At 42.1% G+C, this 15494-nt stretch overlaps 2 protein-coding genes across 3 annotated transcripts; both read right to left on the bottom strand.

Moving 5' to 3' along the window:
• Nucleotides 1–2072: 2072 nt before the first annotated feature.
• On the bottom strand, nt 2073–10216 carry KICS2 (KICSTOR subunit 2). 2 transcript variants are annotated; one of them, XM_083860562.1, is made up of 4 exons: nt 9945–10216; nt 7928–8001; nt 7713–7849; nt 2073–3413 (listed from the first exon to the last, which is right to left on the bottom strand). In XM_083860562.1, the coding sequence occupies exons 1-4, from the start codon at nt 10177–10179 to the stop codon at nt 2597–2599; spliced, it is 1263 nt and encodes a 420-aa protein (XP_083716688.1). In that variant the 5' UTR covers nt 10180–10216; the 3' UTR covers nt 2073–2596. The 2 variants fall into 2 exon arrangements, with proteins under 2 accessions (XP_083716688.1, XP_083716687.1); XM_083860561.1 differs by having other exon boundaries at nt 7713–8001.
• A 1332-nt stretch (nt 10217–11548) lies between these two features.
• RPL18A (ribosomal protein L18a) lies at nt 11549–15156 on the bottom strand. The gene is made up of 5 exons (XM_083860687.1): nt 15043–15156; nt 14476–14655; nt 13760–13889; nt 12120–12229; nt 11549–11698 (listed from the first exon to the last, which is right to left on the bottom strand). The coding sequence occupies exons 1-5, from the start codon at nt 15058–15060 to the stop codon at nt 11606–11608; spliced, it is 531 nt and encodes a 176-aa protein (XP_083716813.1). The 5' UTR covers nt 15061–15156; the 3' UTR covers nt 11549–11605.
• Nucleotides 15157–15494: the final 338 nt, after the last annotated feature.

The raw sequence follows: 15494 nt of genomic DNA, 5'->3' as shown, positions 1-15494 counted from the left end.
TGTTTTTGGTCACAGCACACCTCAACTCTGCAACACTGTTTCATATTGATTGTATGTCATCCCTCCTCAGCTTCACCTGTCTTCACTCAAGTCACTTCATACAGCCTGAGTTTTCTGCTCCCCTTGTTATATTAATTTAATGCTGAGATCCTACAAGGAGAGCCACAGAGACAGCCCCACAAGTTTCTCCAACACCCAATTCTTTCTACCCTTTGCCTGCAAATCTTTCCTATTCCATCCCTTCACACACCACCTTGGTTCTTCAACAACTGAAATATTCAGAAATTCTTACCCACGAGTCACAAGGCTCCTGTGATTTCTTCCCCAAAATCCTATGAAGAAAAAAAAACTGCAGGAAACCACCTCCTCCTGCACAGAAACATCACCCAGCATCCCTTCCCTTCTGAGATACCATTTGCCAAGAACTGACAGAAGTGTAATGTGAGCTACCAAGTCTGCTGAACAGCCATTACCTTTTCCTCTCCCCATAAAAACCAGTGGGAACAGCCTTTAGCCATTTCAGCACAGGTAAAAACTGCTGGTCTGCTTCAAAGGGCAGCAGATTTCCCTTCCACCTCTTCCAACTTGTCTCTTACAACTCAGAAATTAACATGTCTGTACCACAGTTTCTTCCTCCAGTTTTGTCTCCCCTTTCCCACAGATACTATGACAGGGAAGTACTGTACAGGCAGACAGATTTTGTGCAACACTTTATTTACACTGCTGAAGACTGGGAATCAGTTCTGGCAACAGTTTCTTTTGTGTTACTCAGGCTGAGGAAGTCAAAACTACACGTTATTACAAGGTCACTGTCCCACAGAGGGAAACACACAAACTCTCTGAGTACTGTCATTTGCAACTTTGTCCTGTTAAAATGCAATTCAAGCTGCAAAGGGTAACACTCTTTAAAAAAACAGGTATATTTGCAACCCCTGTTACTTTCTAGTGGCAAAGAGCAGACTGAGCTTTTTCATGTGGTGCTACAGTCAGACCAAGACTTCAGCAAAGGCAGTAGCACTGATATTCAAAACAGGCTACACACAGTTAGAGCAAAGCAAGGAAGGTTCCATTTGGCACAGAGTGGAAAGTCAGAGTTTGGATTTCAAGAACAGAACGTGCTTATATGCTTATATGATTGTAAAAAGTCAGCATTTGCAGAGGCAAGACAAGTTACCAAAACCTTCTGTGGAAAAGAAAGGGAATCATTAAAAAACACATTCCCAAATGTATCTTTTACAGTTAAATCTTAACAGAAACCAACATTTTGACTTAAACTCCCTTTTAAAACCAACCTGATGTTGTTATACATTACAGTGTCAACTAATGACCTAACTTTACTACACTTACAATATATACATCAGTTCTCCTGAACGCCCGTGAAAGTGCGTGCACAACTGCATAGCTAACAGTCAGAAGAATCCTGCAATGTAAGGCTAGAGGCACAGCCAAGTTGACCCCTTTATTGTATTTGGAAACTCTGATTTCCAAATTAAAGCACTTTCAGGGTAACTAGAAAACATACTTTTTCCAACCCTGCAGCTTAGAAGTGGTGAAAGAATGAGGTAAACATACTGCATAGGCTATATATTTAAATCCAAATCCCCAAAGTGTTTTGGCTTAATTATGAAATTATTTAAAACTGAACAGAGACAAAAAATAGTTTAAAAAATCTGAAAACAAATCTAGGTTGACACTAACAGCATATTAGACAATAAATCATTTAGAAAGGGCATTTTCTACTGCCTTTTTAAATTATTTTTTAAGTTAGCCAGAAAAAAGCACAAATTGAATAGAGCCTTGGTGCTTTTTCCATTGAGCTGTTCCTTCTAGAACACCTGCTCTAATTCAGCTCGTCTGCTTCAGTTAGTCTGGCCCACACTGGCACAGCACTCCAGGGAATATCAGCCTTCTAGGCCATGCTGCAGCTTTTCTTGCCCCAGCCCAAGTCCAGGAGCAATGACCAAGCTTTACAACACAGGGCCTTTATAACAGATTACCAGTGCTTAACAGAGTGTGAGAGACCTCAATTATCATTTAAAACCATTTGGAAATTAAATTATAATTAACAAAAGTGACTTTTTTGATTCTCATATTTTTTATTTAAAATGTGTCTTTGCAGGTTCACTTTTTTTAATATTCCCTTGCATCAGTGTTTAGTTCCCAGAAATCATTCCTGTCAGGCAATGCAGTTTTCCGAAAAGATAGTATCTTCCATCCTCACCACATTTTCAATAAACTCTGTAGAAGACAGTCAATGATCAGACTATGATAAAGTGCATATATTCCTTTCTGATACAGGCAACAAAACTGTGGACTAAAAAAAATAAATCATACTGGAAATTGAAAACCACACCAAAAAAAACCCACGATGGCCCTTTACCATCTCACAATTAAGTTGCCCCACTGAGTACTGCCCAAAAATACTTTTCTTCAAGTGTCTGTTAGCTAAAAAAAAAAAAAAAAACCACCAAAAAAACAACTTATTTTAAAAATGGTTCCTTTTCGATTGGACTCTGAGATTCACAAATTTATGTAACTTTGAAAACTACAGCTCCCTCAAGGCTGGCATAGTGCCTTGACAACTTTAGTTTGTACTTCACCCTTTGGATCCAGGTTTCAAGCTTGCAAAAGCTTTGGAGTTCTTAAGGGAATGTGAAATTTCATTGAGAAAAGAAATAAAATGATAGTCCCTTTCTGACTTCTTGGACTCAAAAATAACTACAATGGTAAAGTGAGGTTCGGGGCGAGTCAGAAAGTAGGTGCTTTGGACTTTGTCATCGTAGAAGTGAACAACCTTCTCCAAACTGTTGAGGTCAGAGGTTCTATCAGTCATAATCATGATCACATTGGGCCAGTGCATAACAGGCCTGTCACTGGGCAGAGACACCACTGCAGGATACTGATCCACTCCTTTGGGGGCTTCCCTGTATGAATGGGGATGATGATAACCATGTCCCTGAAAACTCTCTGATCCACGATTGTCAAAAATTAAGGAAACATTGACAGCATCATACTTCCGGATGAAGCTAGAAATTTTGCCAAAGTAATCAGGATTTGTTTTAGCAGTCAAAGTTTTCATTTCAGATGCTGTTGTCTGTCGACTAAGGGCCTCATGAAAGTAAAAGCTAAATTTGGCAAGGAGAATGTTTTTGAGCTTCATCAGCCAAAGGAAGAGGTGTGGAGGTTGCACAGCCTTCTGAGACTGTCCTCCAAACAGGTGCTTCTTGGTCTCCCGCTGCTTCTCAAAAATTTGGCCCCAAGTCTGTAGCTTTGTGTGAGCACTGTGCAAGTTGACCAGGGATGGAAGGAACTTCCACTCTGAGATCTGAGCCTGAGCCTTTAAGAGGTGTGCAAGTACATCTACCTCCAGCTGGAAACTGCTTTCAAGAGGACTGAGGATTGGATGATGAAATCTAGAAAACATAACATTAGTCAAGACATGAGAACTGCTGTACACAACAGTGAAATAATCAGATAGTATTTCCCAGTTAACAGACAAAAGAGCAAATATCAAAGCAGAGCAAAGTGTAAACAAAAAATATTCTTAATTTAAAGAACAGTTCTTTTTACATAATTAGGGTAAATATTTTCATGAACAAATAGTGCTTCATTTGACAAAAAAAAAAACAACCTGTCAGACATTTCTCTATCAAAACAAGGGAGTTATATTTCATCAGTTCAAGAACAATCACAGTTTATCTTAATCTATGAACTACTATAACACTATTTTTTTTCAAATTCAGGTGATCTTGTTCCAATTTAAAATCTCTTCTGGCAGTAATATATATCTTGATGGTTCTGGAATATCAGTAAGACATTAAGTTAAAGGAATTATGTTATAAATCTATTGTTCACATAGGAAAGCTATGACGAAGCCAACCTGAGCTTGGTTTTGCTTTTTGGAACCACAATTAACACCTTCTCTTCTCACTTTTTTTCCCTGACATTTAGAAAAAATAGAGATGCAGTCTACCTCACTCCCCATGATTTGCAAATTTATAACATCATCAATAACATACCTAATTGAAACAGTGTAAAACATATAACTTTAGAAAGAAGTGGCCTTTTTAGTAAACGTGTTCCCTCGCTGGCATTTAGGATTCAAAGAGGTGTCTAATAAAGAACAATGAACAGTTCAAAGACTTGATGAGGTTTCCATTTAAGTAAAGACAGATTTATCTTCTCACTTCAGAAAAATATCTTGGGTCTTGTTATTAGTTTAAAACAGTAAAGTTTATACAAATTTTTTCCAACTTTTAAAACTAAAGCAATGTCATTATTCCTGTCAGCTTCTAGGACACAACAAATGCAACCTGTTTTGGAAATAGTTGGTTCAAGACCAAAACACTTCATGTTGTTGTAGACCAGAAGAGAGAATGAAAATGTCAGGCTTTTCATCCCCTCTTCAATACTTTTCCTTTTGTTTGTGAGAAATGTCTGACTATTTTATCACTGATCTGTAAGCATCTCTTTTTTCTTTGGAAGCCACAATTTTGTATCTTGCAAGGATTTGTTATTAAGATGCAAGTCCAAATTTATTAGAAGAAAATGAAATTAAGAATATCATAAACCAGCAGATGGACCACGTTGGGCAAACTAGCCTGGCTGGGTGACCAGGCACCTTCTGCACATAGCACATGCCAGCAACCCTCAGGCTGTGCTGCTACAGCAGAGATCCAGTGTTTACTGGCCACTTTGGTGGGCTGAGAAGTCCAGAGCATATTTACATTTCTTTGAACAAACAAGAGTACAAACAAGAGTCAACAAAAAATAATTTCTAACAGTCAACATTAAATATATCCAATGGCTTTGGTATTCACCAGAAAAACAGTTTTGTTGCCGTGTATTTTAAGAGGGTACGAAAAGCATTATGCAACATTATTTATTGCAGTCCCACCAAATGACACACAGCACAGTGGTTTAAACACATTTGCAATCAGATCAAGAAAGTTTTCTTCAATCTTAAAATCAATTTAAAAATCCTTATTAAGGCAGCACTGCCAAAGTCTCCTGGATTAACATTCTGATGTACAGCTTCCCACTTCTACTTTGTTTCATGGCTTTCTTAATGCCTCATGGTCCAGCAGGATTTGCTAAACTGTTTTAATCCAAAAATACACACCTCAGCCACAGCTGGGAAGCCTGATATGATCACAGAATAAACTGACGAGTTACATACTAAGTGTATCTGCTGTAATTGAGTTTTATAACATAGAAGCATCCAACTGAGCTCAGTATCATGTAAAACAGACAAGTTTTTACAATATTTCATAAGCCAGAGTGTCAAAAACTTAAAATCACATTGGAAATTTTTCCTCCTAATCACTCCTGAAAGCAGAGGGATGGTTTGCAGACTGCGAAGAAGCCACATTTTCTTTTTATTTACTTCCAGAGATCACACACTCATTCATGTATTACACAATGCTGACTGGATAAAAAACATTAAACATTTAAAAATTATTACATCAAAATAGGTGCTATAGTTACTTATTGATTTTATACTAAGCTTTTAAAGAATCCTGCTTCTGATGCTGCTTAATTATTTGAGATCCCCCCCAAACAAACAGTTACAAATTTCAGAAGTTACTTCTCCAGATGTATCCTAGAGTAAAATGGAAATGGAAATGAAAATGTCAAGTACTGCCCATGCACAAGTCAGCAAAAAGTAGTAATAAAACAGTAACAAAATAGCTTTAAACTGTTCAAGAATTAATGTTATTTCAGATACAAATAATGTATCTTGTTAACTCTCAATTCTGCTGTTCCTTTATAGCAACCAGGTATATCCTCTGTTACCTGACCAGCTATTTTCACACGTAAAGGAAAGAAACCAAGGCCAGAACCTATCTAAAAAACACACATCCTGTCCAGCCCTAGCACAGCTGGCTGAAATAACAGCACACATCCTCAACTGCAGGTGAAAAATATATTGACAGAGGGAAGAGGCTGGGTAAGGATGAGTTTATTGATCTTTTACCTCTAAAGCAGAAATGCCTTGCAGCCAGTACATATCAACATAACACACCCCAGAAACTGATCCGAGATACAAAGATACTAAAAGGAAGGACTAAAGGAATATATTATTATACCCACTTTTTTCAGAAATATTTTGTACATCATTGGGGAGGAGCACACTGCAGCTACTGAAATAGCTCTGACGGCATCTTAGATTGTCTCCATCTTAAAAAATTGCTTGTTAATCCAAAGTAAGATCATCAGTAATTTTTCTGTGGAGATATTACTTTTTTTTATTAAGATGTAATAATATATATAGTTATATAATATATATTATATAAACATATTATATAACATATAAATGCCTTAGAAGAACAAATGTACCTGTGAAATGTATTCAAATGGCATAGTAAAACATTTTGTATGCAGGTATAGTCTCCAATCATTTCATCAAAGCAAGAATTCAGTTCTCAGATTTTTAGCAGTGCTGTTGATTTGGCACATGCTCAGAACAGATGGGAGTTGTTAGTGTACAAGAGAAATCAGCTTACAAAAAAAAACCAAAAAAACCCACCCAAACAAAAAAAATGCCAACAACAAAAACACCCAAACCCTTAAACTTACTTCCCTTTACTCCCTAAAGTTTATCACACCAAGAAAGATATATCTAAGTTTCAGGCTTTTATTGGACTAACAGCCCTGATATTTTAAGTGATCACAAGCCATGAACATCACTACCAAGGTTTGGATTTTCAAATTGCAAAATTACATAGCAATTTGCCAAAGGTATCCCTAAAAAAAAATAAGGGAATCAGCTGCAGTGCTTCAATTTGCAATATCAGAAAGCAGCACTGAATTATTTTAATTTTTCCTAGGTGAACACTGTAAAAATCATAACTGAAAAAAGAGCTGTGAATATTCTCTCCAAAAGTCTTCTTAGACACTATTTAACTAACAATAATTTAAAAAAATTCAACCACCAATCTGACAGTTAATTTCCTACAATGGCTATCTTTTTTGGTTTAAAATAAAGAGGCAGAACCGGGTGTGTTGACAAGCATTCAAAAATTCTCTTTTAAACTGCCATCACTTTCAAGGCACATAAGTTAGATGTGAAATGCCCATTCTACCCTCATTTAGAAACATCCCAGGATTTTTATAACAGGAACTATTAAATCTTAACTTCAAGAAACCATATAGGCAAAAACCAAAGTCTCAGAGGTGCTCCTCCTACCGGCTCCAAGACGTCTGGAGAAAAGTGATAACAGAACCCCTCCAAGTTAAGCCAGACAGTTCTGGTACAGCTTTTAGATCTAAGCAGACATATTCTAGCCTAAAAAGTAAGATTGTCACACAAATATTTGCTTTATTTATGTCACCTTTACTGCAGTCCACATGAAATTAAGGCTTGTTTACTCTCCCCTGACAAAGAAAAAGTTCAAGAAGCCTTGCATCTTATAAAAGGAAAATCACTCTTCCTCTCTCCTGAAAATGAACATGCTGAGCATTAATTAAGGCATAGGGAAGAAGGCTCCTAGTACACCACAAGCAGACTCCCTTCATTGTTTTTCTTCTTTTGAAGAAACTTCATGAACCTGATACTGCTGGCCAACACAGACTTCACACAGGAATTTGTGAAGGGACTGTGCTGTTCAGCAGTCAAAGGACAGCAAAGTCTTTAGGTTTGCTTTGAACTTCAACATCAGGTATTACAGATCATGTGTCTGAGTACGTACTGCCAGCAAAGAAGCACTGACCTTGAACTGTATTTCTTTAAGATGGATTCCAAAATGTTTACCAGTTCCTCAGAGTTAATGAACTTTTGGGTGCTGAGCGTGTACATTTTTTCATAGAAGTCAGCAATTTCCATCCGAGCCTGAACAAAAAAACAGAGCTGTTCAGACAGGTGAGAAAGCAGCTCTTCCAAGTGAGGAGCTGTTCCTCCTAGTGCATTGTGACCCGTCGCCACCACCTTCTTCAGCTCATTATGCAGAGATGTGTAGATGGTTCGGATGGAGTCCTTTCGGCTGAAGAATGACTGACCACCTGTTCAGATAAATATGGAGGTATTACCAAAATCCAGGGACAGCAAAGACAGACAGCAATACTGGAAAATTCTTGTCATTATATATCTAGTTGTTTGTAAGTATTGTTTAATTACAGTACTTTTAACAAAGAAACAAAATTCAATGTTTTATTCTGCAAGTAACTGTATTACAGAGCATATGCTCAGTAGCACTTTATGTAATTTCATGCAAGCTACGCTTGTTCCACTTCATGTCTCAGCAGCCAATGGCTGCTGCAAAACACTAACTCCTTCACAGCTGCCTCAGTTAGGACATGACTTTTAAGAAAACCAGGGTTCAGGTTAATTTGCTACTATGATACATAACCTGGAAATACTGTTATCTACGGAAGTCAGAAGAATTAAGTCATCATGACTTGACTGATCAAATTTTAATAGCCTCCACTCCTATTAATAGCTCTAGATGTTTTCCAGAGAATTTCCTTAACAATCCCTCTTCAATCATCATCAAGCACTCAAATTTGTGAAGGAGCCTTTAAATGGGAACCATGTGACATCTGTGTGTACAAATCAAATGTTTCTCGTCCCTGTACAATCTCAATAAAAAACAGAATTCAAAGGGAAAACAATCACACTTTATCCCAGTGAGACCACAGTGCAGACTAATCCATGACTAAAACTTGGAGGGCAGGAGGGAGAACAAGAAGTCATCTGTGCTCCTTTCTACCTGCTCAACACTATGAGGAATTTAAAAAAGAAAAGACAGGAGTAAAGGGTCAAAGCAAAAGATATTTAACTTTGGCATTACGAAAGGACTGTGCCAATGTACTAGCCTTATTTCATAGTTTGTATTTACAGAAGACCTAATGTGCCATTCTGGCAGTCAACAGTTGCAGCAGAGCAAAGACCATCGGGATTGAGTCTGAATCTTTTAAAGATTCCAAATTTAGATGTCACTTTGAAACTGCTTATAAATTTTGTAATGCTGGATAGCACTTTCCACATTCCTTTTCCACATATAATGTTCAAAGGTGACCATTGACATTTGAGGTAAAGGTACAGAATTTGCTATCCCAGTGACAGGGCTCCCATCATAACACATGAGAAGCCCCCTAGAAAAAAGCAGGAGGAAGAATCATCTATTGCCGTTGTTCATGAAGTAAATAAATAAACAAAACGCTGCCCCTTCTGTTGTCACCTTTATCCTTTCAGCAAGCATCAAATTCACTCGTTAAAGTCAGCCTTACAGACAGAGTTTTGGCTGTAAAGATCTTCTTATAAATAGTTCCAAGTCAGCACTTAAATAACAAAGCCGAATTTTCTTGATGGTTTAATGCACTATACATCAGACTCATATCCTTTGATCCATTTTCCATACTCATCTGCAGTTCAAAAAGAAAATAAGCAGCTTTGCCCAGAGGGCAGCATCATGAAAGCTCGTCCTGTGCCAGTTTGGGATTTTTCTATTCATGTACTGACAGAACACGAGGCAGCTGAGATCCTGCAGTACCTGCAGGGGTAACAACTTCTAGGATGGTATCTCCAGCCCCAGGTACTCACACATATACACCTCTAATACGAGGTGAAAAAGCTTTAACGCTTTGGTCACCGCAGTAAGCTCCATCTTCACCTGTATCTCAGCCAGAGCATCTGAACACAGAAACACCCCTGGCTAACTCTCGGGAAGGATGGGTATGTACCCTGCCGCCCAGTAAAGATACATCGGCTGGCACAACAGTCAGTGTGCCACCTGCACAGCCCCTGTCCTCTCGTTCTGTCTTTAAGGGCAGCACACCGGTTTCTGGGCGGGCGCAGGGACACCCGCTGCCGCAGCCCGTGTGTTCCAGCGGCCGCGGCCGAGGCGGGGCCCGCGGGGAGCTCCCAGCCCGCCCCGCACCGCGGAGCCCGGCACGTCCAGGCCCGCGGGCCGGGAGAGGCGGTCCCTCCCTCCCCGGAGCGGTACCTAGCTTCTGTCCCAGGAAGGTCATGCTGTGATAGGCCTTCTCGGCCGCCGCCAGGTGCGCCAGCCCGGCCAGCAGCGCCAGCCAGCTGGACCCCGCGCTCTTGTTGGCCTCCCGCTCCTTCTCCACATTGTCCTTGGCCTTGTCGTAGGAGAAGATGCCCAGGTGGGAGAAGAAGGTCTCCAGCACGGCCTGCTCCACCGGCACGGGCGCTCCCAGCGGGATCGACTCCCCCATCCCGCCCGGCGCCTCCGCAGCGGCGCCGCTTCCGGGTCCGGCGCCCGCCCGCCCGCGCGTGAGAGGGAGCACGTGACCGGCGGGGCGGGGAGCGGGCGGCTCGGGTCACGTGACGAGGCGGGGCTCGCGCGGGGGGCGGGGCAGCGGGAGCGCGCGGGAGGGGCAGGACCGCCCGCCCCCACGTGCTGCGCGTGCCCGGCCTGTGTCTTCTGTCCGGATAAATTGTTCTTTCAGCTAAAAACGTTCTAAACCTCAAGGTCTTTCTGAGGCCCTTATTCCCACCTCTTTGACTCCACAGGACCCTCCAGCTACTTTGGGTTAATAGTTTCTCCCTTCCTCGCGACTGGAGAGATGGTGCATTGCCCACATTAATACTATTTTCTTCAGTTCATGTTTCAGACAGAAGAGCGGCCGGAACTGATTCTCCGTGCAGGCGATGAGGAGTGCAAGGCTGAGCCACGGGCCCGGGCGGCGGAAGGGGAGCCGGCTGTGGCCGCACTGATCCCCGTTCCGCAGAAAAACTACCCACCCTTGTACTCAGCACCTTTGCAGATTGAATGGCAGCTCTCCAGCTAACCCAGAAAGGACACATTCCCAGTTCCCTCTCTGCACAGTATTTCCCTGCACTCTAACAGCACCTGCAGCTGTTAAGCTGACGTCTGGACAAAACACAGCATCGGTTCTCTAACACTGGTATGACCCACATACTAATTTAAGTAGCTGACTGCCTCTGTTCAGGAAACATCACCACGGAAAATGGGCATCAGATGCAAGCACCACCTTTAGGTATGAAGCACCCTTTTAAATAAACCTTAACTACACAGTGCCTGCAAGCTTCTTACTATAAATGAAGTAGGCTAAGGATTTGGGTTTGGATGTAAAAATTGTTATAATTTTCATTCACCAGTCTAATACAAAAGGATAAATCTGCCAAGCCCTTCGTCACTTTTCTAAGCACAGACAACCTCTGTAAGGCATCCTTGAGCTTGTTCAGAGTGGTGTGTAACATCCCTGAATAGGTCCCAGTTGGAACTATCCTTAAGCAGCTTAACTGAAGTTATGAGGTCTTTATTCTTAGAGCTGACATGTCTGAGTTCTGCATGCACCAGAAGGTGCCTTCTCCTGAACTCAACTGTTCACTTAATATGCCAAAGGGACAAAATGGATGTAAGATTTTACTGCTGCTTGACAATAGACTTCTCTACCTGGAAAGCTAGTTATTAAAATGTGATTTATTGATGGGATATTTCAGTAATTTAAGTCAGCACCTGAAACACTCACCTCTTCAAGGCAATCACAGCTGTGAACAGTAGGTTGCCAATGGTTTACAGAAAATAAAAGGACACAGTCTCCAAAAGACAACTGGAAGTGAAAGGTTTCAATAAGACCTTTATTGCAACACAGAGTTGACAACAAGTTTTTGTATTTAATAGAAAGTATTTGGTCTCTTGGTGGTGAAACGTGGTTTGTGCTGGCGACGCAGAACTCTGTGCGGCAGCGGGAACTTGATTTTAGAATCCTGCAAGAAAAATGTTTCTATGTTAATTGAGGTATCAGATGAACAACAGAAAATAGTTTGGAATAAACAGTCAAGCTGTATTCAGTGACTAACTTAATGCTTAGTAAAATAATCAATCCACAAATTGAGACATACTTCACAGGACTTAACAAATTATTTAACTTTGGATTATTTTTTCAAAGTAATGCCTGTCAGAGGCACATTTTCTGCACCATAACATGTTATTTGCTTTATTGTGACTTTCTTCCAAATACCTATAGCAGTGGAAGTCTTGATCATAATATACAATAATCATGAACATATGCACCCAAGTTTGGTTCCTGCCCTATTTCTGGCTGCATGTACCACACATGAGAGCTCCCCTCTTCCAGTCCAGTGTTAGACCAGGACCCACTGGCCACTGCAGTGTTGGCTCACTTACATGGAACTGCTTCACTGCTGGTCTGCGGCACTTGCTGGCAGCAATTTCCTCAACCTTCATGATCTGGATGGAGTGAGCACGGGCACGATGACGGGCTCCCATATCACGGTCTGGAACAACAGAACTCATTAAAAAGAAATTCTGTGACATTTTCAGTTCAGGAATCTTTCAGCCTTTCGTTGAAGAAATGTTCATAGCGCCATCTACAACTCATAAAATTTCTGATCAGCCGTAATTAAAATCATTGTTTCCATTATGTAAAGTGATGGCACAAGTATCACAAAACCAACAAGCAGCAGCAAATTCCTCCTGTAAGTTTTAAGTAAGCTCCTTAACATGAAGAGCCATCTTACGCTTTTTGTCCAACTTCAAGAAATTACACATGGACACAAGTAAAATGCCTACTATGATAGACTAATAATAGACTGCTTACTCTCTTGCAAGAGAAAAAAAAATCCTGATTCAGAATCAACACTGAAATATCATTACTGGACAGACGCACGAACTTCAAAATACTATCCCTTCCAAAAGGAAGGTGCAAGTAAAAGTATGACCTGAGGATATGTTTACTTTTATTGAAATTGACCAGCAATAGAACCATAAATTGAAGTTCATCCCACATAATCAGGCTTTCTGAATAGAAGGAAGCATCTGTACTTGGCCTACCTGAAAATTACTTCAATCAGCAGTGCAAACCACTGGCTTCAAATCACATCCATAGCTAGTTCTACAAGGTGTGCCTGTTGAAATACTACTGTGTTTCCCATGAAGATCTAACACATCTAGAAACTTACCTGTCACAGCTATTCTTGAACATAAAAGTAGCAGTCATTGTAGTGTATATGAAAAATAAGGTTCCTGGGTCTCTTAAGCAATCCTTCAGTATGTTCATTAACAGGGATTATTGTACATTACTGTAGAACCTTAAATTTCACTTTCAACAGCACTTCAGCTTTTGAAAGGCGACAAGATACATTTAATATTTGCACACATGACAAGAATATCATTATTGAGAACAATATTCTTTGGGTTTTTATGTGCAATCTGTAGTGCTTGGAAGTCAAGTATCAACAGCATTAACTATACAGATGGTCCACCCCTCAAGTACTTCACAAAACAGACTGAAATCAGGACAATCACTAGTTCTCCCCAAAACGAGGCGATGAGATCTTGGAGTAACAATAGGGGTGTTTTTTTCCTGTAACTTTTTTTCTATATTTTTCCTTGCTCAATAGAGGACAGATGCCAGTATATTCCACATGATCTCTGAAATATCCTCCTCACAAGACTTGGAAAGATATATTTAATTATCTTAAAATAGCACTGTGCAGGAAATAAACAGCACCTGAAAAGTCATTAAATTCTCAGTTTGTATAGCAAAACTCATTACTAGAGTTGTAGAAAGACACACCAAAAAAAGTGAGAAGAGAAACTGTTTAAAGAGGGGTTACAAGTCAGATACCACATGTATAACAGATAACATCTATGAAATATCTGGCAACCTCTTGCTTTAATTTTCCAGTGTTTCAGTTATTTTACCATGGATTAAGACAGCATGCTTTATGCCCAGTTTGAAATTTAACCTTCTGCTCGTATACTGATCCTGTTATTTTACACTTAAACCAGTTACACATACTTACAGCACTGAGTGACAGCCCCCGCAGTGGTCAGGTCTCTGTACTCCCTGTACATGTTGTGGGTTCCACTACGAGAATCGTAGCGCAGCCAGATACCAAAGTTCTTTACCCGCAGAGGGGACTTCTCATACACCTGGAATTACACAGGAACATGGAAGCGGTTAGAGATGATGTACTATCACCAGTTTACAATTTTAAGAATAAATATTTTGGAGCTCTAATGAAGCCACTGTTTTAAGTCTTACTGTCAAAAACCAACTCTTCATTTTCTTTCCTCTTACCAACATAAATGGATTTATGTCTTGGTAATTAAGAGCAGAAAGCTTTAGTAATTCAAAGAAAAACACAAGATTTCAACTCTAAAGAATGTTCTTGAAGTTTTTACAATAGAGGAATGTAAGCATAGAAACAGCCACTTTCCCAGGGTTATGACTATTCAGATGCCTCTTAAAAGGTACACTGCACTATGAATTAAGTCTAAGCAACTCTGAGCAACACATGGCTCATAATTTTAAAGCAGTAAATAGGTTTTTATTTACTTTACAGGAAATATACCCCTACTTTCAAAAACCAAACTTGTCACTCCTTTTCACAGCAACTAAAAGATTGACGGATTTCAACCTCACACTCCATAACTGCGATTCCTATAAAATCCTTTCACGTACACCTGCTGGAATTCCATAAGAAACTCCCATGTTTTTAGGTTCTTAATCCTTCACCTGGCCACAATACACAATTTCTCCAGAAGACTTCTTCATCTTCTTCAGCTGAGAAACGAAGTACCAAAATCGGGACTTGGCGACGACATGGTTCGGAGCGAAGATCCGCATGCGGTACAGAGGAGGGGTCGTGCATTTCGGCGTGGGCAGACAGCGCCCGACCACCTTGTACTCCCGCAGCTGGAGAGACACAAAAGCCAGGCGGCCCCCGGAGTGAGTGGGCCACGGAGCCACCGCCGCGCCCGCCCCGCGCCGAACCTACGGCTGCTCAAACGAACAACGCGACGAGAAGAGCTCAACCCAGAAGTAGAGAGGGCCCCTTGCGCCCGGCGGGTCGATCTCCCAGCGGACATTCCCGCCGTGCCGCTCGCAGATCTGGGCCCGCGCCCGGCGGGAGCGGCCACGCCGCCATGTTGGGCGCTCGCCGCCTCACGGGCCATGAAGCGCCGTTCGGGCCCGAACGGGCCACTCCCGAGCGCTGCAACCCGCCACCACAACCCTCCCAATGGCGGCCTCGGCCGCACTGCCGGCCCCGGCTGCGCCCGCCGGGCCCCGGCCCGCACTCACGGTGCCCGACGCCTTCATGGCGCTCCTCCGCCGCGGCCCGCAGGAAAGAGAAAGACAGCCGCGTGCTCCGACCTGACGTCACCACCCGGCCCCGGCGGCCCGCGCGGCGATTGGCTGCGAGCAGCGCGCGATTGGAGCACGCAGCCGTCAGTCTCCGCGCGCCCTGCATTTCCGGCCGGCGGGGCGCGCGGCCCGGCCCAAGCAGCGCCCGTCCTCCCCCGTGCCCGCGGGCCCCGGCCCCGCCCCGGCCCCTGCTCCCGTCACCGGGGCCGTGGGCCTGCGTGGTCCCTATAGAGGGAGATCTGGCTGTGCGTGACTCCGTCTCCCGCCCGCCCTGCGCGAAGGACGTGGCGCGAAAGACGTGGCAGGGAGGCTCCAGGCGGAGGCACCGCAGTCCCCCTCAGGGCGGGAGCCGAGTGCTGTAGGGGAACCTCTCGCTCGTCGTGTTCGTT

This window comes from Zosterops lateralis (assembly GCF_965231275.1).
Source record: "Zosterops lateralis genome assembly, chromosome: 4".
Taxonomy (NCBI): Eukaryota; Metazoa; Chordata; class Aves; order Passeriformes; family Zosteropidae; genus Zosterops; species Zosterops lateralis.
The sequence above is the reverse complement of the archived record's forward strand: the minus strand, read 5'-3'. Positions and strand labels throughout refer to the sequence as shown.